This window comes from Choloepus didactylus, chromosome 23 (assembly GCF_015220235.1).
Source record: "Choloepus didactylus isolate mChoDid1 chromosome 23, mChoDid1.pri, whole genome shotgun sequence".
NCBI classification, from domain to species: domain Eukaryota; kingdom Metazoa; phylum Chordata; class Mammalia; order Pilosa; family Megalonychidae; genus Choloepus; species Choloepus didactylus.
The window spans coordinates 9,674,527-9,700,329 of record NC_051329.1 but is presented as its reverse complement, the minus strand read 5'-3'; the positions used below and the strand labels follow the sequence as shown (position 1 = coordinate 9,700,329).

The 25,803-nt window shown below is 40.9% G+C and overlaps 1 protein-coding gene across 1 annotated transcript in view; it reads right to left on the bottom strand.

Moving 5' to 3' along the window:
- ANAPC5 (anaphase promoting complex subunit 5) overlaps positions 1–18,432 on the bottom strand; it is a 50,788-nt gene extending 32,356 nt beyond the window's left edge. Inside the window, exons 1-7 of the mRNA XM_037817237.1 lie at positions 18,145–18,432; positions 15,449–15,528; positions 14,887–14,996; positions 13,872–14,064; positions 7,336–7,402; positions 5,202–5,303; positions 4,068–4,258 (exon numbers count right to left, since the gene is read on the bottom strand). Coding sequence (XP_037673165.1) covers positions 4,068–4,258; positions 5,202–5,303; positions 7,336–7,402; positions 13,872–14,064; positions 14,887–14,996; positions 15,449–15,528; positions 18,145–18,351 — 950 coding nt within the window. The 5' untranslated portion in view covers positions 18,352–18,432. The remainder of the gene's footprint in view (positions 1–4,067; positions 4,259–5,201; positions 5,304–7,335; positions 7,403–13,871; positions 14,065–14,886; positions 14,997–15,448; positions 15,529–18,144) is intronic.
- Between the last annotated feature and the right edge of the window lie 7,371 nt (positions 18,433–25,803).

The window sequence follows — 25,803 nt, the reverse complement described above, 5'->3', positions numbered from 1 at the left end:
GAGCTGAATTGTTTCTCAATAACTGTTCATATAAAGAAACCAGATACCTTTTTACCTATTTTAAATTTCTTTTGAATCCCTTTTAGAGTTGAGCATGATGTAGTGCACCTGGGTGTAAGCTACGTGAGGGCAGGAAGCACATCTTCACATACAGGCTCAATAAACACTGTTGAATTAACTTTATTAAACATCTGATGACCAAATAATGTTATGTTTAGGAAAAGGCTTCCAGGAGAACTATAGATTATATGCTGAAACAGGACTAAATAGAGACTATTTTTCCCAGGTAGGAGGAAAGGGTGAATTACATCAAGAAAGTCAGGTAAATCCTTGAGGGATCTTCTGGTTTTCCATCACTGTTAATCAGAAAATCCAATGATAAAAATTTTCAGTAAAAGAGCAAGAGGCAAACTGGTTGTAATATCTGAAATGCACCGGCTGTCCACCGTTTTCACAATGCCAGGGCAGAAAGGTCACATCCTCTAAACAATGGCTTCCTATGTCACTCACAGTGATAGGCCTAGGGGACCTTAAGTGCTCCAATCCAAGCCACCTCTCTGATTTCATTCTCCCCTACTCCTTATTTCCAGCACTCCAACCACCTCAAACTCGCCAAGTAAACTCCTGCCTCAGGGCCTTTGCACGTGCTGTTCTCCCCTCCCTGAACACTCTCCAGATGCACACAAAGATCACTCCCTCCCCACCTGCACAAATCTGCCTAAACATTAAAGCAGCAGGTCAGCCCTCCCTGACAGTAAGATCTGAACAGAGATGTAAAGGAATTGAGAGCATGAGAGATCTGTGCATACAGCTGGAGGAAGTGTTCCTTATGAACAAAAGCAGCACTCCCACCATCACTCTGCAACCCCTTATCCTGACCTATTCCTACCTGACATGCTATAATTATATTTAGTTTTACTTACCGTCTCTCTCCCCACCTAGAATATAAGATCCATGAGAACAGGAAATTTTTCTTTGTTCCCTGTTTTATCCCCAGCAGCTAGAACAGGGTCCAGTACACAGTTGATGGTCAATAAACAACCACAAAGGTTCTGAAGAATTTTCCACAATTCCTGTTAGCTAAGTGACAAAGACTGACACAGGCCCAGAGATCCAGGATCAGAAACTAAGAGGCCTGGACGTGGCAGGAGGTAGACAAATAAGCTTATCAACAAAAATTCACCTTTCCTCATTCGTACTTCCTGCCCACTAGACGCCTATCCACTGACAGTAGTATAAACACAAAGGAAATTCTGTTCATCTAAAGTTTATTTGGTTAAGATGGATTGTATCGTGTGAACAAAACTGTTTAAAAAAAGGGCGGGGGGGGCTCATATGGATCTTTGTAGTAGGCTGCATACAAATTTCCAAACTCCAGGAGAAGTTGTTTTTAACACAGAAACGGGTTGTTGGTAAATGTTACAAATGGCATAGCTAATTTTATGAGTACTTTAAAAAATGGAAGGCCCTGATTAAGAGGTTATTAAAAACGGGCAGACAAAAAGAAGTTGGATATTAAAAGATACTATGGCATCTCACAAAATCACAGAGTTTGAAGTGGCCTTAAACATTCTGGAGCACAACACAATCAAAAGGTATCCCTGGCCTAGGCCTGTACAATCCACTGACATCTGTCTTGGAGGGCTCTATGTGGGGAAACATCCTCCTTATAATGGATAGAACTATTTTGTCCTTTCACTTACCCTTACTAGCTCTTGATCTTCTGTAGAAGCCAAACCCTTGAACAACCTCAGATCCCCCCACCCTTTTTTTTAAGAGATGAGGCAATTATTTGAAATAGTTACTGGAAGACAAATTCTGTGCATAAAACATCAAACTACCCCTTCCTGCTCTCTATGGAAGAGTGACTGAGTTTTCCAACTTCTCCCCAGGTCTCATGTTCAGAATTCAAGCTCACTGCCCTGGGCTGGGCCCTTCTCCCTGTCTTCTTCCCACAATCAAAGCACTTTTCACATGACCATTAACTATATGAAGATGGCAAAGACAGTCCTGGCTAAATCACTGCTAATGCAGGCTCAGCATTCTCCTACTCTTCCCGCATTCTTTATATGACATGGCTTTAAATTCTTTCACCACCCTGGAGAATGTCACCCCCACAAGCTCCAGCTTGTCAATGTCCCTTTTAAAATGTGACAACCAGAAATTAATGGAATTCCCCAAGTGCTGCCTGACCAATACCAAAAGGGGCAGAAGTCTCAGCTCTTTTCCTTTGGATACCATACTGCCATTAATACACCCTAGGTCACTATTCAAAGCTGCCTATGGCAGAGACCACACTTCTCTCTACCAGGACAAAGCAACAGGGCCCAGGGAGGCTCTACCAGTTAACACACTGTTGTGGGAAAGTACCTCTAGCGAGGAATCTGCGAATGAAGCTGCTGATTCTTCCCCACTCAGTAAGCATCAGGAAACTGAGGGGCCTTGCTGTCCTCATATACCACGGAATGCTTTTGATTCTGATAGAACTGGTCATACCCTTCGATACTGAAGCATATTCACCTGAACATTTACTTAAGAATACCAAAGTAATAATCCCTAAAAATGAGAAACGGAAAGGCCTCACTGTAATGACTGAATACATGACTCAGACCCGAGTCCTATATTGGAGACTATGCCAGTTATAACTGATAGGGAGGTAAAACTAGCCCAAAAAGAAAGGGAGAAAAGAAGTAATGATGGAGAGTCTGAGAAAGGCTAGAAAAATATAAAAGTAATAAGAAGAACCTCCCCAATGTTGTCAACCAAAGACAATGAAAGACCATCCTGCTCTTTATGATACAAGTCACATTAAGTTACAAGATTATGAATCTAAACCAATTATATGCTTGCTAAAATGATGTACTGCTTTAATTTAAGACTAACAATTAATCCAGAAATACATATGTCTCTTATCTTAGTTCACTTAAGTTTTAGTACAAACCATGGGACACTTGCTTTTTTGATTAAGGTTGAACTAAGAGTTTTTTGATTACTAAATATTAAAAAAAAGAAGTGTGATTCATATGATTAAGATTGAAGTTGAGGTAAGAAACTTCTATGCCAGTGCCAGAAAATTTTATTTGATTGAAGATGCAACCTTTATCACTTACAATATAAATACCCTGTGCTAAGAATGTACAGGAGCTCTCTTCTCGTATTCCGCTGTGACTGGAGAGGCTAGAGTTCCCAGGTTTGGTCATGTATTAATTTACATTTGCTTTGTAAAGCTGTTCCTTTTACCTTAAGTGCTCCTTTAGTAAATATATATAGAATTAGAATTCTTGTCTTCAATGCTCTATACTTAAAAATTATTGTCCACCCAATACTCTTGTTTGAGTGGGAGGCTGCTAGAAGCCCAAGCTTACTGCATCACGAACCCTTTTCTAACGGTGATCACTAGCTTGAGGTGTAAAGAGACGAACCTGTGATGGCACCACCTCAGCACCATTATTCACATTATTTTATTGTTTCCAAAGTAGTCCCCATGTTTTGAGTTTTAAACTACTTAGCTCTATTTACTAGGTAATAATTGATCAATTTTTCTATTTTTATTCATTAAAAACCTAAGCATATCTGAGCAATGGAATAAACCAGAGTCATCTCACTAAGCTGCCTGAATTGAATTTCAACCACAAGCAAAACCACGACTGTTAGTAAGTCCAGCAGTCTGTTATCCAGTAAAGACACAACTTCCTTTTGGCTTTTTAAAAGCTGAAAATAGCTTTTGCATCCCTATTATTAACTCCAAAAAATCCTTTCGGGAATCTCTGGCCTAATGACCTAATTTCCTTTCAGCTCAATGGCTGCTGTTCTTAGAAGTAATGAAAGAGGGCGTGCACTTAAAGAGTAATCCTACATAGTGACACCAGGGGGCAGACGATTCAGGTAGGAGGTTCCTTCTTGGAAGTTACTGACAAGTCCAGGTTGAAGAGGTTCCAGCCATCTCTCTCTCCTTCCTTCCCTTCCCGTCCTTCCCTCTTACCCTCCTCTTCTACTTTTTTTAAACACATAATGACATTTGGGTTAATTTCTTCAGTTTCTGCATAGACAAAACTCTTTCAACTTACCAGTGACCGAAGCGGCAGTGCAGGGCAGCCAGGTTCAGAGCGGCATATCGCAAGCTGCGGCCAGAGCCCTCCTCCCCATTGCTCTTGCTTTCAGCTCCAGTCAGAATCAGGCGGTCAAAATAATGAAGAAGGCTATGCGTCGAGCTGAAAACATCTTGGACCCGGAGGTTGTTTAAGTAGCTGAGATAATGCTAGAATAAGAAACAATCAACGTCTTTTACATGTACGCTCCATTGTGATGAAAGCGCAGAGAGTCCACTGGCTGCAAACAGCCTTCTAACAAGACGGTCATGGTTGAACTTATCTCTTCCCCAAATGCAGAATAAAACAGGTTCAGGATATACTGGTTTGGCACAGGCCCCTCAGAGGGAGACTTCACATGAAAAATGGGAATTCAGTCAGTATTTGTGTCGGGGTTTTATCCTTAATATATATCCACTACACCACTGGTTATTAGGACCCATGGTTGATCCCTGAGAGGGGGCACGGCGGGGACTCATTGCAGGTATTAAGGAACACTATGAGTTCAAAACTAAAACTTTAAAACCTGAATTCATATACAAGTTACAAAATTAATTTTTCTGTTCAAGTTAAAACACAGTGAAACTTTTGTTTGCTGACTAGTCATCTTCTATTTTGAAACTATTTTCATTTTGTTTGAATCACTGAATTAAACTGCCCTCCAAATGGGCAGATTCTAGTTACTAAGGAGCAAAACAAATACATTCCTACCTGTAGATAAAGTCAGATATCAAATCCAGGTACTAATAAGAAAGATTTCAGGGTTAAAAAATAAACCAAAACAGTAAGGAATGGAGTGAGTGAAACTTAAAAGAAATATCGATGAAAGAAGAAAGGAAAAGGATATTTCAACCCCAAAACTTTTTTATATCAGCCTACTCTATCATCTCCTGTCCAAAATTCACGTCATCAGAGAAACGATGGCATGAGAGAGAACATCAATAGACTGCAGAAATCCCCGATGGCCCAAGGGGTGGTGTTTTCAAGCCAGGCTGAGTTGTTTACTTGCCAATGAAATGATTTCTTTCAAGAACCTGCATCAATGGACCAAACATAAAAAGTAAACCTGTCGTTTTCTTTCCAACTCAGCAACAAATTCTGGGACAGACTCACCGCTTCAGCAAAATCGGGATTAAATTTCAGTAAGTTGTTCAATTCTTTCTGAAGAGAAGCTGGAGTGAGAGCTTTAGTCTCATCATTCTTTAACAAGGAAGCCTGAAATTTAAAATGACAAGTCGGTACACAAATAAATGGTCAATAAAGATAGGGAAATACATACCAAACAATATCACCTGATTATTTTCTTTTCTGCAGAGGTTCAAACCCTCATAGTTTGGCCCCGATTCTCATCAGCCTCAGTTCACTGCTCCTCACTCTAGAGACTGAATCACTGTCAAACCCCCAGCACATACCCTGTCCCCTCCCAAACAAAGAACGCTGTGTCCTCTGCCTGGAAACACCAGGCCTCCTGACCACCACGGCCCATCCACTCACTCCTCCCAGGCCTAGCAAACTTCTGCTCATTCTTCAGGTCGCAACCTGGACGTCAGTCACCTGTTTTTATGATCGTCTAGACTAGAAGAGGTCCTCTAAGTCCCTAAATGCTCTTACAAGACCCCTGCACTTACCTTCCCTATCGCACTTATCACACTGTATTAAAACTGCCAATCTGACCTCACCCCCAGCCTGTAAGTACCTCAAAGTTAGGGACTATGTTTTATTAACCTTGTACCTCCAGCATCTGCAAAGGGCTTTATGGCACCCAACTGCCTGCCCGACCCCAAATTAAGTGTTTTATATGGATGATATCAGCGAAGATTATATAAAATATGTAGAAAACTAGTTACAGATTAAATGACAGTACTTAACTGGTTTATAGACACTTTACTAGAATTTTACCTGGACAAGTTTTTCTTGTGAGAACTAATAATTTCTAATGCAGTTTTAAATTCATTATATCAGTGTAGAAAATTCCAAAAATACATAAAAGCATATAAAAGAAAACAAAATCTATCTGTAACCCCACCACCAAGAAATAACATTAATACTCTAGTGTATATTCCAGTATCTTTTCTATGTGTGTATACATGTGTACACGAGTGTGTATACCTGTATACACGTATACACGTATTTTTAACAAAATTAGAATGTGACACATAATTTTACTTAGTACCCTGCTCACTTAATATATTGTAAACTTTGTTTCATCATCAAATAGTCTTTGAAAATAAGATTTTTACAGCAAAATATATTAACCCTTTGACTGTCATATTTATTGCAAATACTTTTTCCCATTTTGTTGTTTGCCTTTTAATTTTGTTAGAACATGTTCTGACATGCAGGTGTTTTTAATTTTTATACTGAAAAATCAAATATCTCCTCCTAGATGTTTTCTTCCACAGCTTTTATGTTTAGAATGTCTTTCCCCATTCAGAGATCAGACAGAAGTCAATTATGCAGTTCCTTTTAGTCTAATTATAGTTTTAAACATTTTCATTTAACCCTTTAATACACCTGCAATAAACTGAGATGTAAGGGTGAGGAGAGGATCAAGCTTGATATTTCCTTTACACGTTAAGCAATTTTCTTAACTGGTTTTCTAATCTGTTTGAAATCAATTGCAGAGGTGATTCTATCATTACCTAAATCTCAACATTACCTCTTTCTCCAGGAAGCAAATTAATACAAAATTAGGGAAAGCTAGAAAAGTAGAGCAAAAAAAATCAAAATTCTATGCCGGAAATAAATAACACAGGAGAAAAATGTTAGGCTTATTTTAGTGAGAACATGAAAAAATATAGCTCAAAAGCAGCAACAAAAACTGTTTGGGGTGAAGTGTACTGATGTCTTCAACTTACTTTGAATGTATCAAAAAATAAGATCAAATGATGGCTGGCTAGAGGATGACAGAGTAAAGATCACAAAATGTCAATTGTTGCAACAAGGTGACTGGGGTATGGGTGTTCTCTACACAAAACTTCTCAAACTGCTCTTTCTGTTTGAAAATGTCCATAATAAAATGTTAGAGGAGGGGAAGCAAGTCCTCTAAATCATATGTTTTGCAAGTAGGCTAGTTATTACCACCACTAAATGAACCTGCACCATAACCTTAAAAGAAAAATCAAATCACATGGAACAGGAAGGGGCCCCTCACTGTTACTACGATACTAGTGAAGACGCAGCCAGAGAGGCGTTTTATAATGCCACAGGCAAATATAAGTTCACGATAAATTACAGAATTAAATACCTGCTGAGAAAGAAAAAATTCTGCTTGTTTTTGAGACAGAGGCCCACTGCAAGACACCTCTTCTTCTCTGAAAAAAAAAAAAAAAAAGAATAAAAATAGTAAAAAATCAGACAATAGTTAAAATGGTAACACAAAATCAAATAGATTCTTGTATCAGAAGAGTTTAAAATTTTAAAAATTAATTCTCTAATTCTCTCTTCTCAGAAACAGAAAAGACACAAAGAGTCACGTTAAGTGACCTGCCAAGTTCACACAATACACTTATGGACAGATAAAGATCTAAATTCTCTATACAGCTTCCAGCATGATCTTTCTAAAATGCAAATCCATCATGTCAGCCCTTCAGAGGTATTCCAGCGTCTTCCAAAATCAAGTCCACACCGTTTAGCAAGGCAGGTGTACTCCTTCATGAGTGGCCCTACCGCTCTCCTGTGCCTGCCCCTTCTCACCTTCCCTCCAGCCCTCATGTACCCGATGGGTTCCCTTTCAGGCCAAGATGCTTTGGCGGCTTCCTCAGCCTGCCATGACCATTTCCCTATCTACTTTGGACTGGTATACACCATCTGCCCTTCAAGACTAACTCCAGTATCACACCCTCCATGAATTTTTTCCCGACATTTCTCATTTGAGCTCCCCCTGTCTCCTGGAGATGCCCATCATAGCACCTGTGCATTACCACATCTGTCTGCTCCTCCTTGCATTTGTACGCCCAAACCAAGTACCATGCCCAGACACACAGCAGGCACTTGCAGTTTGTGCAATGAATGAATGAATGCATGAAGAGTTTCTAACTTCTGGCTACAGATACAAGATGGGGCTGTACCCACAAGAACAGGAAAAAGTGGCTTCAAGAAATAACCACTTGCCTAGAAGTTTAGACTACACAGAATGAATTAACAAAAAATGTACTAAAATAAACCTAGACGACAGATGTGGTGACGTTCCATGGGATGGGATTAGGGCAGAGGGGCTGTAAAGATGAGGTGGGGGCTCTTGGGGAGGATTTTTTAAAAATCATGGAAATTAAAGTTCCAAGAAGGTGTTTTATGAGGAAGTAAAAGGGCCCAAAGCCACAGCAGTCAGTAATAGGTGAATCAGGAAACCTGGAAAACAGGTGTAAGAGATATGCAAGTGCAGTTTGCAGCCAGGGAGTATTTCTGGGTTGTTGGTAGAGTCTACATTTGCACAACATCCCATAGGTGGCTGAGTATTTGGTGAAGAAACAATCTGACACATGGTATTGGGGCAAAAAAAAAGAAAAAGAAAAAAAGAAAAGAAAAGAAAAGCCAAATTTCAGTGTCTTAATTTTTTTTAAGAAAATAAAAAAAAAACACCTGATATCCGACATGTGGCCCTCTTGAAAACTGCGCTCATCTCTCCCACTGAAATCAGACTTCAAATGCAGCTAACTGGGAATGAGAAAAAAAATGTGTATCTCAGTGCCTCTGCCTTCTTACCGAGTCCAGCTGTTTTGGTACAGCCAAGAAAATGGTTAAGATTATTCTTAAGGGTTATTTTACCGGGAATTTTAAGAAGTAGTTTAACATCTGGGATATTTCCAGTTCAGGGAAATGTGGAAAGGGACGCAGTTGTGAAGTGTTTTGTTGTAGATTATTAATCCGTAAGGGAAACTTAGACTGTAGCAGAATTGGTACAAACATGGTGCAGTTTTTGTTTTCTGTATGTTGTTGGGGGTATAAAGTTTTATATAGCAAGCACATGGCTTCTCTGATATCAAGACACCTTTATTAGGATCTGTAATCCCTTTATTAATTTTGTTGAAATCTTTTTCCCTCTTCCTCTTGAAAAACAGGTTCCAAAATGTAGTTTATTATATCTTCCATCACTAAAAAGTTTGTTCTTTTTTCATCACAGGCAGTTCACATAAGGCAAAAATATTAAACAGTTGGTTTTAGTTTGTTGTATAACTTTGCTATATATCAAAACTAATCCTTACAAGCCTTCCTTTTAAACCTCAAAACATGTAATTAATAATCTGTTTATTCATGACTTCATTGTGATTCTTTTATTAGTAAAAGCTAATGAAAGAGGATCCTTAAAAACAAAACATAGATTGAGAAATCTATGTATGTATAAATATAAAAATCTTATTTTGAGAACAAAGTATGAATAATACCCTTTTGCCATGACCCTGAAAAATCAGCTTCTCTAAATAGGATTATCGTAAGTATAAAAATCAAATTCATAAAGAATCGTTTTAGGTACTCTGGGTCTAATATAGCAGCTCTCAAACTATGTGGACAATATATAAGCGGGTATTCTAAGGGGAAAAATGCTTCTGAGGTTAAATAATTTGGGGAAAACTGTCCTTTATCTTTCGTGGAGATTCATAATGCACATTAAAGGAATCCAACAGAGAGCAACTTTGTTAACCTTTGCTTAATGTACTATCTACCAACCTGACTGGACCAAAGAATCCTTTCCTCACATCTCTCAAGAGGCACTACTGTTCTAGAGGGAACACTTTGGGAAGAGGGTCTTGTTTTTCAAACATACGACCTCTTAATCCCCAGGACAGTGTATGAGACTCTGCAACTACTGGAGCAAGGCCAAGACCCAGCCCCACCCAGGCCAAACAGGTCAGTGGTGCAACAGTGACCTACAGGGAAATGGAAAAAAATTCACGGGCCAAGTTCCCAAATGGAAAACAGGTAAGTGTCTCGGGTAATAAGAAGCCCTTTTCTTTTAAAGTGTCCTTCAAACAAAGTAAAAACAGAACAAAAGAAAAAAACGCGTGATATAAACATGGCTGTATACAAAAAAGGCTATGGATCAATGAGAGTTGGATGAAACTGGACATACCATCACTGGTCTCAATCATGACACTCACTGTTATCAAACGCTTTATCTATATAAACCCTTCCCACAAAAAAGGATTTGAGGTAGCTTATAACAAAAGACATAGGAGCAACCGGGTTAATTAAATAGAAAGAAAACATCAGAATTATGCAAAGTAAAATAGGTACAAATGAAGGGAAATATGGTTACTATAAATGTGAGGGTTCTAGCACCCTCACATTTATGGCCAACTGAACTTTTGACAAGGGTGCCAAGTCCACTCAATTGGAAAAGAATAGTCTCTTCAACAAATGGTGCTGGGAAAACTGGGCATCCATATGCAAAAGAATAAAGGTGGACTCCTACCTCACATCCTATATAGAAATCAACTCCGAATAGACCAAAGACCTAAATATAAGAATCAGAATACAAAACTGCCAGAAGAAAACACAGAGAAGCATCTTCAAGACCTTGGGTTCAGCAATGGTTTCTTAGACTTTACACCTGAAGCAGATGCAACAAAGGAAAAAATAGATAAATGAATCTCATCAAAATGAAAAACTTTCTGTGTATCAAAGGACTTCATCATGAAAGTGAAAAGACAACATACAGAATAGGAGACAGCATTTGGAAACCACATATCTGAAAAGGGTTTAGTATCCAGAATATATAAAGAAATCCTGCAACTTAACAAAAAGACAAACAACCCAATTAAAAAATGGGCAAAAGATTTGAAAATATATTTATCTAAAGAAGATCCACCAATGGCCAAAAAGCACATTAAAAAAGCTCCACAGCATTAGACATTAGGGAAATTCAAATCAAACCACAATGAGATACCATTTTGTACCCACTAGAAAGGCTACTATTTAAAAAAAACAGAAAATTACAAGCGTTGGAGAAGATCTAGGGAAACAAGAACATTTATTCACTGTTGGTAGGAAGGTAAAATGGTGCGGCTGCTGTGGGTGACAGTTTGACAGTTCCTCAGAAAGTTATATAAAGAATTCCCATATGACCTAGCAATCCCACTTGTAGGTATATACCCAAAAGAATCGAAAGCAGGGACTCGAACAGATTTGCACTCTGATGTTCACAGCGGAGTTATTCACAGCTTTCAAAAGATGGAACAACCCAAGTGTCCAACAACTGATGAATTGATAAATAAAATGTGGTATATACACATATTAGAATATGATACAGCTGTAAAAAGGTAATGATGTTCTGATACATGCAACAACATGGATGAACCCTGAAGACATCATGTTGGGTGAAATAAGCCAGACACAAAAGAACAAATATTGTATGCTCTCACTGATATGAAATAATTAGAATAAGCAAACAGAGTCAAAAACCAGAGTATAAGTTACCAGGGGCTGCTGTGGGGGTAGGGAATGAGGAGTTAATGGTTGAATTGTATGGAGTTTCTATCTGGGATGATGGAAAAGTTTCGGTAATGGATGGCAGTAAAGGCAGCACAACATTGTGAATGTAATCAATAACACCAAAATATATATTTGAATGTGATTATGCGGGGAAATTGGGTTGTATACATGTTAATAGAATAAAATTTTTAAAAAATATCAAAACAAAAAATCACTGGCTATGGCTTCCATAGCAGGAATGTTGGCTGTCATAACCAAGCTTAGGAAAAGCAGGTAAAATGATTATGGTCCAAATCATCCTTTACTGACTCCTCAGGGCCTCAGGAACACAGGCAGGAGAAAGTAACTCCTTAAAAAAAAAACACAGAACATGTTCAGTTTAGGAAAAGAGCTGGAGCATACGTTGCATATACATCCAGTTATCAGGTGAAACAAAATTTTAGACTTGTTTGTACTATAAATCAAGGGAACTTAACCTGGGGTCCACGGATAGGCTTTAAGGGGTCCATGAACCTTGTAAAATGGCTGGCATTTTTAATGGAGAGACAGTCCATGGCATTCAAAAGGAGTCTGGAAGCTCCCCCAAAAGGCTACACCACCCTAGCTGAAATTTAAAATAGAATATAGGATCAATCAATCAACAAAGATTTGTGAGCATATACAATGCATTAAACACCAGACTAGGCTGGCGAGCTCCCTCTGGGGCGGGTGGTATAAGGCCACTGTGTCTAGACAGGGAGTGCTTCCCCACAGTTCTAACGAGGGCCTTTTATTCCGCTCCTGAAGGATTTGTTCAGCAAATAATGGGACAGATGCACTGACCCAACTAGGATGTGCATATATATGTATATGTGTATATGTATATATGTAAATATACGCACACACATAAATATCTTACCCCCAAGCCTGAGTAGTGTATTTGGTAACAGCAGCTAGGAAGAGGGAAAGTGAGACAAGTGAAGGAAGTCAATAAAAAGTATGTCAGCAAGCCAGTTCCCTGTGTGAGCAAGAGCCTAGGTATTTTGATTCCCTGCATTCATTCATACAACACCTATTTAAGGAGCACATTCTGAGTGAGCACTATACTAAGCACTGGGGATAATGCAGTAAAACAAGATAGAGGAGAGTCTTAGCTCTCAAGGGATGCAGACAGAGGTAGAAACAGTAAGTAAATATATTTAAAAGTGATATCGCTATGAAGGAAATACAGAAGCTGAAAGTATTTAGGATGGGGGCTACCTCAGGTCAGGGCGGGCTGTCTGAGGACGTGTAAGCTGAGATGTTAAAGGTAAAGCTGGGGAAGAGCACTCCAGGCAACCGGAGGCAGAAATTGGCTTGGAGCATTCCAGAAACTGAAACAAAGTCAGAGCAAATAAGACTGCCGTGAATGAAGGGGTGAATAATGAGAAAGGGGCCAGGGAAGAAGACAGGGCCAGGTCACAGGCATTGAGGTCACAGCAAACTTGGATATTTGTCTAAAGCCCAGCGATAGTGAACAGAGGATTCGGGGCACAGTGTGCCAGGACACGAGCACATATTTGAAAGTTTCCCTTTTAAACATGAAGAACATGTTGGCATACTGCATGAAGAACAGACAGCAGGGAGACATCGAGTGCAGGCAAGAAGACGGGTAGGAGGCTACAGCAGTCATCTAGTAAAGAGATTTGCTACTTAGACGACGGGCTAGCATCAATGGAGAGAAGTAAACAAGTTCCAAATATATTCTAAAAGAAGAGCTGCTGGGTCTGCTGAAGGACGATATAGGGGTAAAGGAACAACAGACGAGTCTAGGTTTTGAGCTTGACCAACTAGGTGTGAGTTTGGCCAAGATCTTAGCAGGCACTCAATAATTCCTCAATGATTGAATCAATTCTTAATTCACTCTGATGTAATGAATGGGGTAATCCAAGAAGAGTTAAATAAAGGATGCTTTACAAAAGAGGGGCAGGGGACAGAGAAACCATAAAGGCCAACACAGTGCCCCAGGTGTGGGGCATCTTCACATCCTAGGCCTGGGAAGACCCCCTCTGGGTTTATCAGACCCCAAGGGAGTGCAGAGAGGGCCACCTGGAGAGCACTGTGGCCCTGCGGCCCGGCCAACCAGGGCCTCAAAGGAAAGAAGCCAGAGAATCAACAGCCTGACCTCACTCCCCTCTGCCCTCTGGATTTCCCGCCAGTCCTCCCATTGGCCAATCAGAAGTCAGAGAGCAAGGAGCCCACAAATACAGCCCATATGGGGCACAGGGCAGAGAAGAGTGGAGAGCATGTGAACACCTAGGGAATGAGGATTTACTTGTTTGAAATGATGCTATTTCACAGCAAAGGGATCCCCATCAGAAAAACCCAAGTTACCTGACAGATACATCAAGTTCTTCTTTTTCCATTTTTCTTTCCCCCTCCTCTCTACTGGTAAGTTCCATATCAGTATCTTCCACTGTCTTTTTCTCCCCATTTTGGAAGTACTGCTGAAGGGCAGTGTACAGTTTGAACACTTGACTGAAAGAAAGCTTACTGTAGGCCAAGATCATGTGGCGCAGAAATAAGCCTACAAAATAAAAGACAAAGTTAAATCACTACGTGAAACCCAGGCTACACAATGTTACAATACTTCCTTCAGAAGAATAAAACCGAGACACTCGCAATTGCTGTTCCCTCTGACTGGAATGTTCTTTGCAGTTGTTTATGAGCTGCTTTCTTTTTATTATTCAGGGCTCAGTCTTCCCACTTCCACCTCACAATCATTATCCATCAAGCCTCCAGGCTATTTCAACTACCTGAAATTATCTTCTCTGTTGACTTTATATCATCTGGCTCCCATGCCAGAATGTAATCTCTTTAAGAATAAGTTCTGTGTCTACCTAGTAAATCCAGAGCTCGGCACACAGAAGACAGATAAATAACTGAAACTGAATAACTTAGTTACCATGCAAGAACACCAGATGAAAAGGAGCATGGATAGAAAGCTAATAGAAAAGTGTCAAGAAATTTCTTGGAGGCTCTCACCCCACAGCCTCTAACAATAACAGGTTTTCACCTTCCTCTCTAAGTTGGGTTGGTTGCCCTCACTTAGAGTGAACAAGTTTGGACAAAGAGGTCAAGTTATCCAGAGGACTGTGAGCAAGAACTGGGAAAACCTAAAAGCCCCCAGGGACCAGACTAACACTCCGACTAATGCAGACAGAAACAGAAGGGGCTTTTGCACAAGGCAATTATTTAAACACAGATCAAAATGACAAGGCAATAAATGTAAACTATAACATGTCCATTGTGTTTGTTAACAAATATAGCAGAATGATGACAGACGGGATTTAGAAGGCTATTCACTTCAATGAAAATGTTCTCTCCTCTTCTTTGAAGCCATCCATACCTACTACACTTGTTTTGTGAACCTCTGGTTCGGTTCCAGAAAAAGAATCTGAAAGGTCATCAAAAAATTGTTCCATATCCTTCAATTCGCCTTCTGCCATAAGTTTGATTCTGAATGAGAAAATTGAGGTACACAAGTGAGTGGTGCCCTTTGAACAGCTCACATTTCACAATTATCATCTAAAATAAATCTATTTTAAAAGCAATTCAGAGGTTCATATAAAATTGTGGCACATAAAACAAATCTGATATTCCAAAATGTCATTCTCACATTTCTGAAAAGTATTATTGCCGACTGTTTTCTTAATCATAAAATTTGTCAAAGTATCACTAAAAAGAATGAGGCAGATCATAGAGAATAAGGAATTTTGGGGAAAAAATGTACAAAATAGTATGTCCAGTGTTATCCATTTTTCAAAAAAAATAATCATTAAGTCAAGGTACTTAGGCAAAAATCTAGAATAAAAATATCTTTTTCCAGGAATTAATTACCATGCACCCTTTTAAAATTTTCATTTACCTTTGCATCTTTTCATATACATACAGAAGAAAATGAAGTTTACCTGATCTGTACTGAATTTGCCAGCTGAGGACAAGAGTCTTCAATTAACTTGTACAGTTTTGACAGTGTAATATCTGGGCCCTGAGTAAAGGAAAGAAAGGGAAGTTATGGATAAATTTAAAGAGCTGGAGATTGAGACAGACACGAATTCATTTATCAACCCCCTGCTTTAACAATCATTCCAAACATGAAATCTCAAATCAGGAAGGGAAAAAAATCTACCTAAAACACTAAGGTAACACTTCATATTTGCATACCATTTTCCTCTAGTGGGTGGAATAGTTTTAAATGGGAGAAAAGCCCAGAATCTGTAGTCAGAGCACTCCACTGTTCCTTCCTTCTTGGCTTGGGAATCACAGAAAAAGAAACTGAGCCCTCATTTCCTGCATCAGTGAAATGGAGATAATACCCATCTCCCTTGTTTATGTCAAAGACTAAGTAAGACAATGGGTAGTGCTTTTGTGAACTGTAAAACACAACACAAATGCAGGTATTTATTTTTCATAACATAATCTTATTTGATCCTCCCCAAAACCCTGTAAGGGAAGTTGTGCCGAAGTCCATAAAAAGTCCTGTTAGAGACAGAGTATGCAACCTCAGCTATCAAGAAGATTACAATCTAGCTGCAATTAAAACTAAATGATGAATCTTTTTTGGAGTGTAAATTGCTGTACGTACGACAACTTTAGATGTGGATACCCTGTCACCCAGCAATTCCACTTCTAAGGAAGTATGCTCTACGTATATTGCTCAGAGAGAAGAAAAGCTGGAAAGAACCTATAGTCCATTTACAAAGAGTTAAATTATGTTTCTTTTCTTACTGTGGAATATAATACAGTTGTTAAAAAGAATGAGGCAGATCTACTCAAAGTTACTGACATGGAAAGATCCCACAAAACATGTCAAGTGAAAGGAGAAAATAGTAGAATATAAGTATCCTTTAAAGAAACAAAAGCAAGATTAAATTAAAAGCATACATGTATGTATACCTATAATCACATGCGTTTATCTATCTATACACACACACATATAGGATAAGGTCTAGAAGGATACATTACAAATTGTTACTCAATAAATAGCTGTTGAATCAATGAACATTAACAGTGATAATCTCTGGGAGGGAATGGGTTTGGTAGCAATGCAAAAGAACAACAACCTTTCATTCTATCCATTTTTGTATTGTCTGAAGTTTTTAAGATGAATCTTTATTTGTATATTAGTTTAGTAGTTTAAAAATAACTAATTTTTCAAATCAAACAATAAGTCAAAGTTGTTGCAGTCTGGATGGAATATCACTAGACAAATTCCATGAATACTACATTAAAACTATATATAGTATTTAGTCAGGCAAAGAACCAGAAAAGAAAATCCCAGACAGAAAAAAAACAGCATGAGCAAAGACACCAGGATGACTGTTTTGTTTCCCTTCTTTACTTACCAAATTTTTGGCATTGTGACTTATTTGAATAAGGGGGGAAATGCACTTACAATAACAGTAATGGAGACAGGAATGGGAGCTACAAGCTACAGTTTAGAGATCACGCTCCCTTTATTTAACTAACTGGGAAAGTCATTTAATGTGGCCTCAGTTTCTGCCCCCCACCCCCAGCCCCTCAAATACAGGTGATGGATTTTTTAAAAAGCCCTTCATAAACTATACTGAGTTGCAGAAATGCAACTCTGGGTAATAGTTTTAGTAGGTGTACTTCTTCAGACCCCATAATTTGGGAGTCAGGTCACCAAATCTTTGTCTCTGCTGCCTCTGTTCTTCCGTAGATACTTGCTCATCCTCTGAACCCCAGGTAGCCCTCCACTTCCTCTAGGAAGTCCTCCCCGTTCACATTTAGGAGGGCATATTACATTTCAATCATTGCACAAATATTTATCAGGCACCATACTAGGTTTTGAGAAAGCAGGGGTGAACATAAATAGGACAATTTATGGAGGCTACACTAGTGGAGGAGAGAGACATCAACCACACATTCACACAAACAAACGGGAAAACCACAACTGATATAAGGGAAGGTGCATGGCCTATAGGAACATATAATGAAAAGGTTAACATTGATTGTACATTATGTGCCAAACGCTGTGAAGTGCTTTACGTGGATCTTCTAATTTAATACAGCCATCCAACATTTCTACTACTGTTCCCATTTTAAGGAGAGAAAACTGAAATCCAAATAGTTTGAGAAACTTGCCGAGGTCACTAATAACTGGTGGAGTTAGAACCTAAGCCTGCAGAACGAAATAAAACACGTGAAGTGTTTAGAAGTCAGTAAGTGCTCAATCAATGTCAGCTGTTAGTTTGATGTTATCATTACTATTTAATACAGTCCTCAAAGGTAGGGAGCCTGTATGATTCACGTTTGTGTCTCCAAGGCTGAGAACTATGTATAGCCCCACCTTACAGAAGATAGAGGATCTGAGAAAATAACCGGCTTCCAGTCATTCAGCTAATAAATGCTGGGGCCAGGATGTGAACGAGCCAAGAAATGCTTGTAAAGCGTCCGGCCCACTCTAAGTGTTCAATAAACTTTAGCTGCTGATCTTACTATCTTTATTTCCTCGTGGCCCTCCAGGGCAGGGCGAGTGTCTGATGAATCCCCTGCCCCCAGGCCCAGGGCGGTGTCTCGCACTGAGCAGATGCTCAGTTAAAGGTCTGCGGAGTGCGCGGGGCCGGCGGGGCTGGCTCACCTGCAGCAGGGGAAGGAGGAGTTGGTTGAGCCTCCGCCGCTCCAAGAGGCTGACGGCGCCCTCGCCCGTGCGGCCCATCTCGTTCAGCAGCACCAGCACCGCGATCTTATACGGGGTCACCCAGTCCTTGATGCCGAACACATTAGCGTGCACCACCCCATTGGTCATCATGGGGTTGAAGTAGAGGCTCTCGTGGACGCTGGCCATGGCGGCCAGAAGGTTAAGTGCAGGTTTCCCACCGCCCGTGGCGCCCGGGTTCCACCCCACAGCACAACTCAACCCTCCCCAGGCCTCCACCCACCCGCGCCGTATCCCAGGAAACGGACGACCTCGTGCCCGCGGCACGGCGTCGGCCAATCAGAGCAGCCAGAGCAGAGCACGTGAGCGCAAAAGCCAATGAAAATGTCCAGCAATGCAGTGAGGGGGCGGAGCAAAGCGGTGCGCCCAGAAACTGATTCCCTATAGAAACTCTTGCCCAAGGAGGGAAGGTTCCCGGAAGGCGTAGACTCTCCCAATTGACTCCTGGTGGCCGGAGATGAAGGGCGAGAGGGGCTGCCCATTTGTTCGTTTAATTTGAAAACAATTAAAATTGAATTTTAAAACGATTGTGTTTAAAAGCAATGAAATTAAATGTGCACCTTTAAATCTTGCGTTTCATTCACTGTGTTAAGTTTAAACTCAAAAGTTTGGGAGTTTCATTTAACGCTTTGTCTTTTTTGAGACAGGAATAAACAGTATTTTTCTCAGCATTTCACAAATGCCGGTTGCAGACAGATCAGGTTGCAAAGGGCAGTGTATTCTCACTCGAAATAGAAGATAAACGTCACCTCCCTGTGGGGGCTCTGTGTTTCCTACCTGATAATGTACAAAATCTTTAGTCTGGCATTCAAAACCCTCCAAAATCAATCCCCAGCCAATATTTTCCATCTAATTTTTTCACAACCACCCTTCCATGCATCTGCACCTCCTCCAAGACACTTAACTCTCTAAATAGCCTGAACTGGTTTTAATAATGGTTTGTCTTCTCTACTAGTCTTTAAGTCCCTGGAAAGAAAGAACAAGGTACTGTTCACCTTTGGCTCTTCACACACTCACACGCAGACAACACACTGACATACTAACACACACACACTCACGTACACACTGTGCCTAGTGTCTGGTACATGGTATGTTTTGATCACTATATGTTTAATGAATAATGAATGACTGTGATTTTATTTCACAAAAAGAGTAAAGAAAGCAGATACGTGTAGGCTAAATGTCAGAAAAGAAACCATTAATAGCTTGGAATACAAGATGCAACTTCCACATTTTGAGAACACTCTACATTTTAGTTACCTCATACAGGTAGTATGTAACTATCTTTTATTTGTCAAAGGGGAAACTGTTTTGTTTTGTTTTGTTTTTTCAGAGAATTCAATGTTTACTTGACCTTCTCCTTTACCTCAATTTATAAAGCTTTGTTTATACTTGATTCAGGGCTTGTTAGGGGATGCGAGGTAGTTGGTTAAAAAGATGCCTCCTGGCTGGAAGGAGGGGCTCAGGCAGAAGCCCAGATCTAGGGGAATGCACAGCGGCTCCTGTGTGGGGCTGAGCCTCTGGAAGAGGCACTCACTCAGCCCGGTTCTGGATGAGTTTCCTCTCCTCCTCTAGGGAACGGCTCTACAGGAAGTCAGAGAGAGGAGGGTCTGGGTGGGCAAAACCAAGGGCCTGCCGATCCAGAAGAGCCTAGTTCAATATCTTCTCCAGGGCCATGCAGCTCCAGGGGCACTCAGGCTTTCACCCCACTCACCTTGGGAGCCTTCTGCATGCCCTGGGAGAGGGCCTGGCGGCCCTGTAGGTTTTGCATCTTCAGGAGCTGCTGTGTTCCTGCTTCTCCCTCATCCATTCACAGAGGAGTCCCATCCTTAGGGCCACATTGTTGCAATTGAAATGGACGCCCAGAGAGAGATGGGAGCAGGAGGCCACAGATGCAAGCTGACCAGGCGGCTCGCAGAGGCCTCCACCTCGGCAGGATAGTTCTGAGGATCTGGGAGCTCATGATTGGTTGGCAATGAGGAGCTAACCACAAAATCAGTGTTAGTGGGTGTTGCAGTTTGCTAAAGCTGCTGGAATGCAATATATCAGAAATGGGTTGGCTTTTACAATGGGGATTTATTAGTTTACAAATTTACAGTTCTAAGGCCATGAAAATGTCCCAATTAAGGCATCGACAAGACGATATCTTTTCTGAAAAAAGGCCGATGGCATCTGGGGTTCCTTTGTCACATGGGAAGGCACATGGCCAGTGTCTGCTAATCCTTCTGGGATTTCCTTGCTTTCGGGTTCTGGCTCTTTCACTTTCTATGGGTCCTTGCTTGCTTCTCCCAGTGCTTTTCTCTACAAGGTCTCCTGGTGTTGCTCTCTCTTAGCTCTCTAGGGTCTCTTTGTCTTTTATCTTCATAAAGGACTCCCGTAAAAAGGATTAAGACCATCTTTAATTGGGTGGGTCACATCTCAATTGAAACAACCTAATCAAAAGGTCTCACCCACAATAGATCTGCCCTCCCCCTGCCCCAGGAATGGATTAAAAGAACATGGCCTTTTCTGGGGTACATAACAGCTTCCAACCAGCACAGCGAGTCCTGGAGGCTGCAACTGGAGAGGAGGCTGGAAGGTGGACCGAGGCTGAGGGGGTTTGGGGCTAGTCCTGGGTGTGTTCCATCCAAACCCTGTTGACGGAAGAATCAGATACCTGGGACCACTGGGTACACTCCCCCTCTTTTTTTTTTTAATTATAAAGCATACTTATAATCTCACAGTTCTCCCAGGGTTTTTTTGCATATTGGGTACAGAATAGAATAAAGGTTGGCAGCGGGTCTTTGTGGAATAAATTTCCATTCAATTTTAAAATCTTGAATAGTATCACTTTACTGAATAGTAGAGAAAAGTAATTTTATAAAATCCTGAATAACAATTTTACTCCAAATTGGTTAGATCTTGTAGCAAGTTGAATTATATACCCTAGAAAAAAAATATGTTCTTAATCTTAATCCCATGGCAATGGGTATGCCTTTTAAAAATGTTACTTTTAGTTAAGATGTGACCAACTGAATCAGAGTGGGCCTAATCCTATTACTGGAGGTTTTATAAAAAAAGAAAGCCATGGGGAGGAGGCAGAAGCTGGAATTCAACAGAACCTGGAAGAAAAAGGAGAGGAAGAGAAAGGAGAGGATATCACCATACAACAGGAAAGCCAAAGAACCCCAAGGATTGCCAGCCAGCCAGAAAGCCACTGACCCCAGGAGAAAACAAGCCTTTCAGCCTCTGAAAACAGGAGCCAATAAATTCCTGTTGTTAAGTCAACCCATTGTGTGCTATTTGTCATTCATTTGTTCAGAAAATACATGCTGAATTCCTACCATGTGCAAGGCTCTGTTACAGATTCTGGAGATAAAGGAATGAGCTACTAGACCACAAGTTGCAAACTGGTTACCTCAACCAAATTTGGCCTATGAGATTATTTTATTAGCCTTGCATATGTTTGTCAACACTTAAAAATTGGGATGTTTCAACCCTGCCCCCCCCCCAAAAAAATCCATAATTCCAGTTTCACTTGGAACACTTGGAGATTGGATGACACGTGCATTCCCGTATGGTAAGGATTGCCTGAAGATGATCAACAAGAGCTGCCTTTATTCAAAACACAACTTTAATTCACGACAGTCCTTACCACTCTCTATTGTCTCCTCAAAGGCAGGCCACGTCACTCGTTTCCCTCCCTTCCTGTGGTAGTTTGGAGCATAATGTTATGTGCCCCAGAAAGGCCATGTTTTTTTAGTCCATTCCTGTGGGGGCAGACCTAGTATGGGTGGGACCTGTTGGTTAGTTATTTCAATTGAGATGTGAACCAGCCCTTTCAAGGTGCATCTTAATCCTTTTACTGCAGTCTTCCATAAGAGGATAAAAAAAAAAACCAAACAAACAGAAAAAGCCCAGAGAGCTCAAAGAAAAAGTGCCCAGAGGAGGTGAGAGAGGAAGTCAAAAGCTGGAAGCAATGAAACCCGGGAGAGAAGGACCAGCGGACATCGCCATGTGCCTTCCCGTGTGAAGAAGTGTCCCAGATGCCAGTAGTCTGTGTTCAGAGTCCAGGTATCAACTGTTGTTACCTTAATTGGAACATGTTCATGGCCTTAAACTGTAAATTGTAAGTTAATAAATCCCCATTGTTAAAAGTCAATCCTTTAACAATGTATATCGCATTTGGGCAGCTTTAGCAAACTGAGAAACACCTCCCCACTTACCACGCTTCTCCTTGCGACATTAGGATTGGTAACTCCTGTTTTAGACTCTCCAGTTTGCATGTGTCTGATTTTGAGAACATGGCTAAATATTATCAAAGCCCTGAGAATACTTCAACCCTTAGGAATTTTCTTCACTATCTCCCCAGAAATAATGTGACTGTTTTCATCACACTTTGTTCAAGCCTCATTGATTACAGATATGAATTTATATACCTCCTTGGATGGACTGTCAGCATGTCAAGGGCAGGGACCAAGTTTTTTAAATCTTTGCCTCCTCAATTTCTGACACAGTACCTGGCATCTAGCATGTGCTCAATTATTGCCAAGATTCCTTCCACCCATCTGGGCTTCAAATACTTAATATTCATTCAACACATGTTTTTGAGTGCCCACTATGTGCCAGACATTGTGCTAAGTCCTAAGGATACAGCAGTGAATATACAAACTGGGTACTTAACCACATACAAGAAAAAAGAGGCATAGGACACTAGCCAAAAATCCACTTGAGGAGCCTGACTCTTTCTCTGGGAGCCAAAGAAGGATCTGCAGTTACAGATGTATGGGTGACCTCCCATACTTTTCACTATGAAAACTTAAAGCTGCCTCCTTGACTGACATTGCAAAGCAGCCTTCCGAGGAAATAAAGGAAGTTGGGCTTTATAACTTGCAGTGGACCTTGGTTCATTTATTTTGTCTGACATGTCTACCATCCTCTCCTCAAATATGTTGCTTTAATTTGCTCAAAGTTATAGAACATGCCCCTCTGGATATCAGAATGGGCATATGGCCCAAGTAGAGCCAATCAGATCCTTCTCTGGAATTGCTATATGGTCTCTTCCAAGCAGAGCCAATTGGATCCTTCTCTGGGGTTGCTATATGGTCTCTTCCAAGCAGAGCCAATCAGATTCTTCTGTGGGATTGCTTTACGGACTCTGAAGAAAGAAGTAAACTATTTCTCCTGGGATTCTAAGTGGGTCTCTGATGGCCATATTCCCTGCTGACTGAAAAAGGCCTGACTGCAGGAAGAGAGGACAAGGCCAAAGGAAGAGAAAAGAAGGCCAATCTACAAAGAGAAACAGAAGTGATTGATGGGGACAGAGAAAGACAGCCCTGGTGGCATAGAGTTCTCTTCTAACTTGAAACCTAGCCATTGCAGATCTTTCAACTCTATGAGCTTTCCTAACATCCATCCCCCACCACCAACAACAAAAACTAGCAAATGTTTGTTGGTTTAGTTTGGGGTTTTTGTTTGCTTTTGCTTTGCTTTTGCCTGTTTGAGCAAGGTTTCTGGCTCTTGCACTGAAAGTATTTTTACTAATATAAAACCAAAGCCAGTGAAAGCAGTTCATCCTGATAGAATTGTTTAATTCCCAGCAAAATCTTCAGGCTCCTTGATTTGTCCCTGAGCCTTTATCTCATCCTATGTGGCTGGTTCCCAGCCAACTAGTACTCTGCTGCCAATCAGAGAAAATATGATTCAATATATATTCATACTGATGAAACAAGAGAGCTGGCCTGGGAATCAGAACCCCTGGGTTCTAGTCTTGGCCCCGAAACAAACTAGCTCTGTGACTCACACACTTGATATGCCAGATGTTAAATCCTTAACAGATACATGATTTCCAAATATTTTCTCCCTTTCTGTAGATTGTCTTTTCACTTTCTTGCTTCTGTCTTCTGATGCACACAATAGTTTTTAATTTTGAAGACATCCAATTTATCCCTTACTTCCTTTGTTACTCATGCTTTTAGTGTTATGTCTAAGAATCAGTTGCCTAGAACCTAAGATGGCGGCTAGGTGAGACAGGGCAAAAAAAACACCTCTGTGAAAAATACTAGATAAAAGCCAGAAAGTGACCCAGAACACCAGTTCCAGTGATGCACCAGCTGGACAAGCTCTGCTAAATCCACAGGGACCGTGCACTTGGTGAAACCGGGAGTCTTGTTCTGAAACGAGTGAGTAAGCTTCTGAATATTCAGCAGCCACGCTTCAGTGTGGGGAAACCAAGGGTTGGTGTTTGCAGGCAGACTAGTTCTTTAAAAAAAAAAAAACAAAAGCGGCTGCAGATACGGCAGCAAGAACCGCACAGTGAAGCAGGGCAGGAACGGGCTGTGCGAACACCTCAATATCCAGTGTGGAAGACAGCCTTTTGCATACTGGCTGCTAATTGTCTCAGAGCAAGGCAGGCAGAGGTGAGCCAAAAGGGGAAAAAACCATGCCCCTTGCAGCCATCTTCCCAGCAGGCTGGGAATGCTCCTGCCTGGCACCGGGGCCTCAGCCCAGAGCCGCACCAAGAAACCCAGTGTGACGGGGGATGTTTCCAGCAGCATGTGTACACACCAGAGTGTTGGGCATGGACAGTAGCCTTTTGCACACCCACAGCTAATTGTCCCAGAGCTGGGAAGGCGGAGCTGTGCAAAAAGGGTGAAATTGGTACACCCCATACAGCCATCCTTACAGCAGGATGGGAACACACCTACACGGCCCGGCAGCCCAGAACTTCCCTTGAGGGATGGTGCGCACTTGTGACGTAGCACAACCTTCCCTCAGCAGAGGCCCTAGAAGGGCACAGCTTGGAATAGGGACCCACTTGGAAATCCCAGGGATCATACGCCAGTACCAAAGACGTGTGGGTCAGCAGCAGAGACGATCTGTGGCAAGACTGAAATGAAGGTTTAGACTTTGTAATAGCCTTAAATCTCCAGGAATACCTGGGAGGTTTGATTATTAAAGCTGCCCTCCCTCCCTAACCACTCAGACACATGCCCCACATTCAGGGCAGACAACACCAAAAACACACCCAAACTTGGTGCACCAATTGGACCCCACAAGAATTGGATCCCCACACACCACAAAGACAAAGTTGAGGAGAACTGACTTGAGGGGAATAGGAGACTTGCAGACGCCATGTGCTGATTAGTTAGAGAAAGTGTATGCCACCAAGCTGTAGATCTTACAAATTAGAGATTCATCTTTGAATAATCCTAAATATTCTAAAAGAACCCTATCAAGTAAAGCAAATGCCAAGAGGCCAAAAACAACAGAAAATTTTAAAGCATATGATAAAACCAGATGATATGGGTAACCCAAACCCAAACACCCAAATCAAAAGATCAGAGGAGACATAGTATTTGGAGCAATTAATCAAAAAACTAAAGACAAACAATAATAGCATGGCACAGGATATAAAGGACATAAAGAAGACCCTAGAAGAGCATAAAGAAGAAATTGCAAGAGTAAATAAAGTACATAGATGATCTTATGGAAATAAAAGAAACTGTTGACCAAATTAAAAAGATTCTGGATACTCACAGTACAAGACTAGTGGAAGCTGAACAATGAATCAGTGACCTGGAGGACCACAGAATGGAAAAT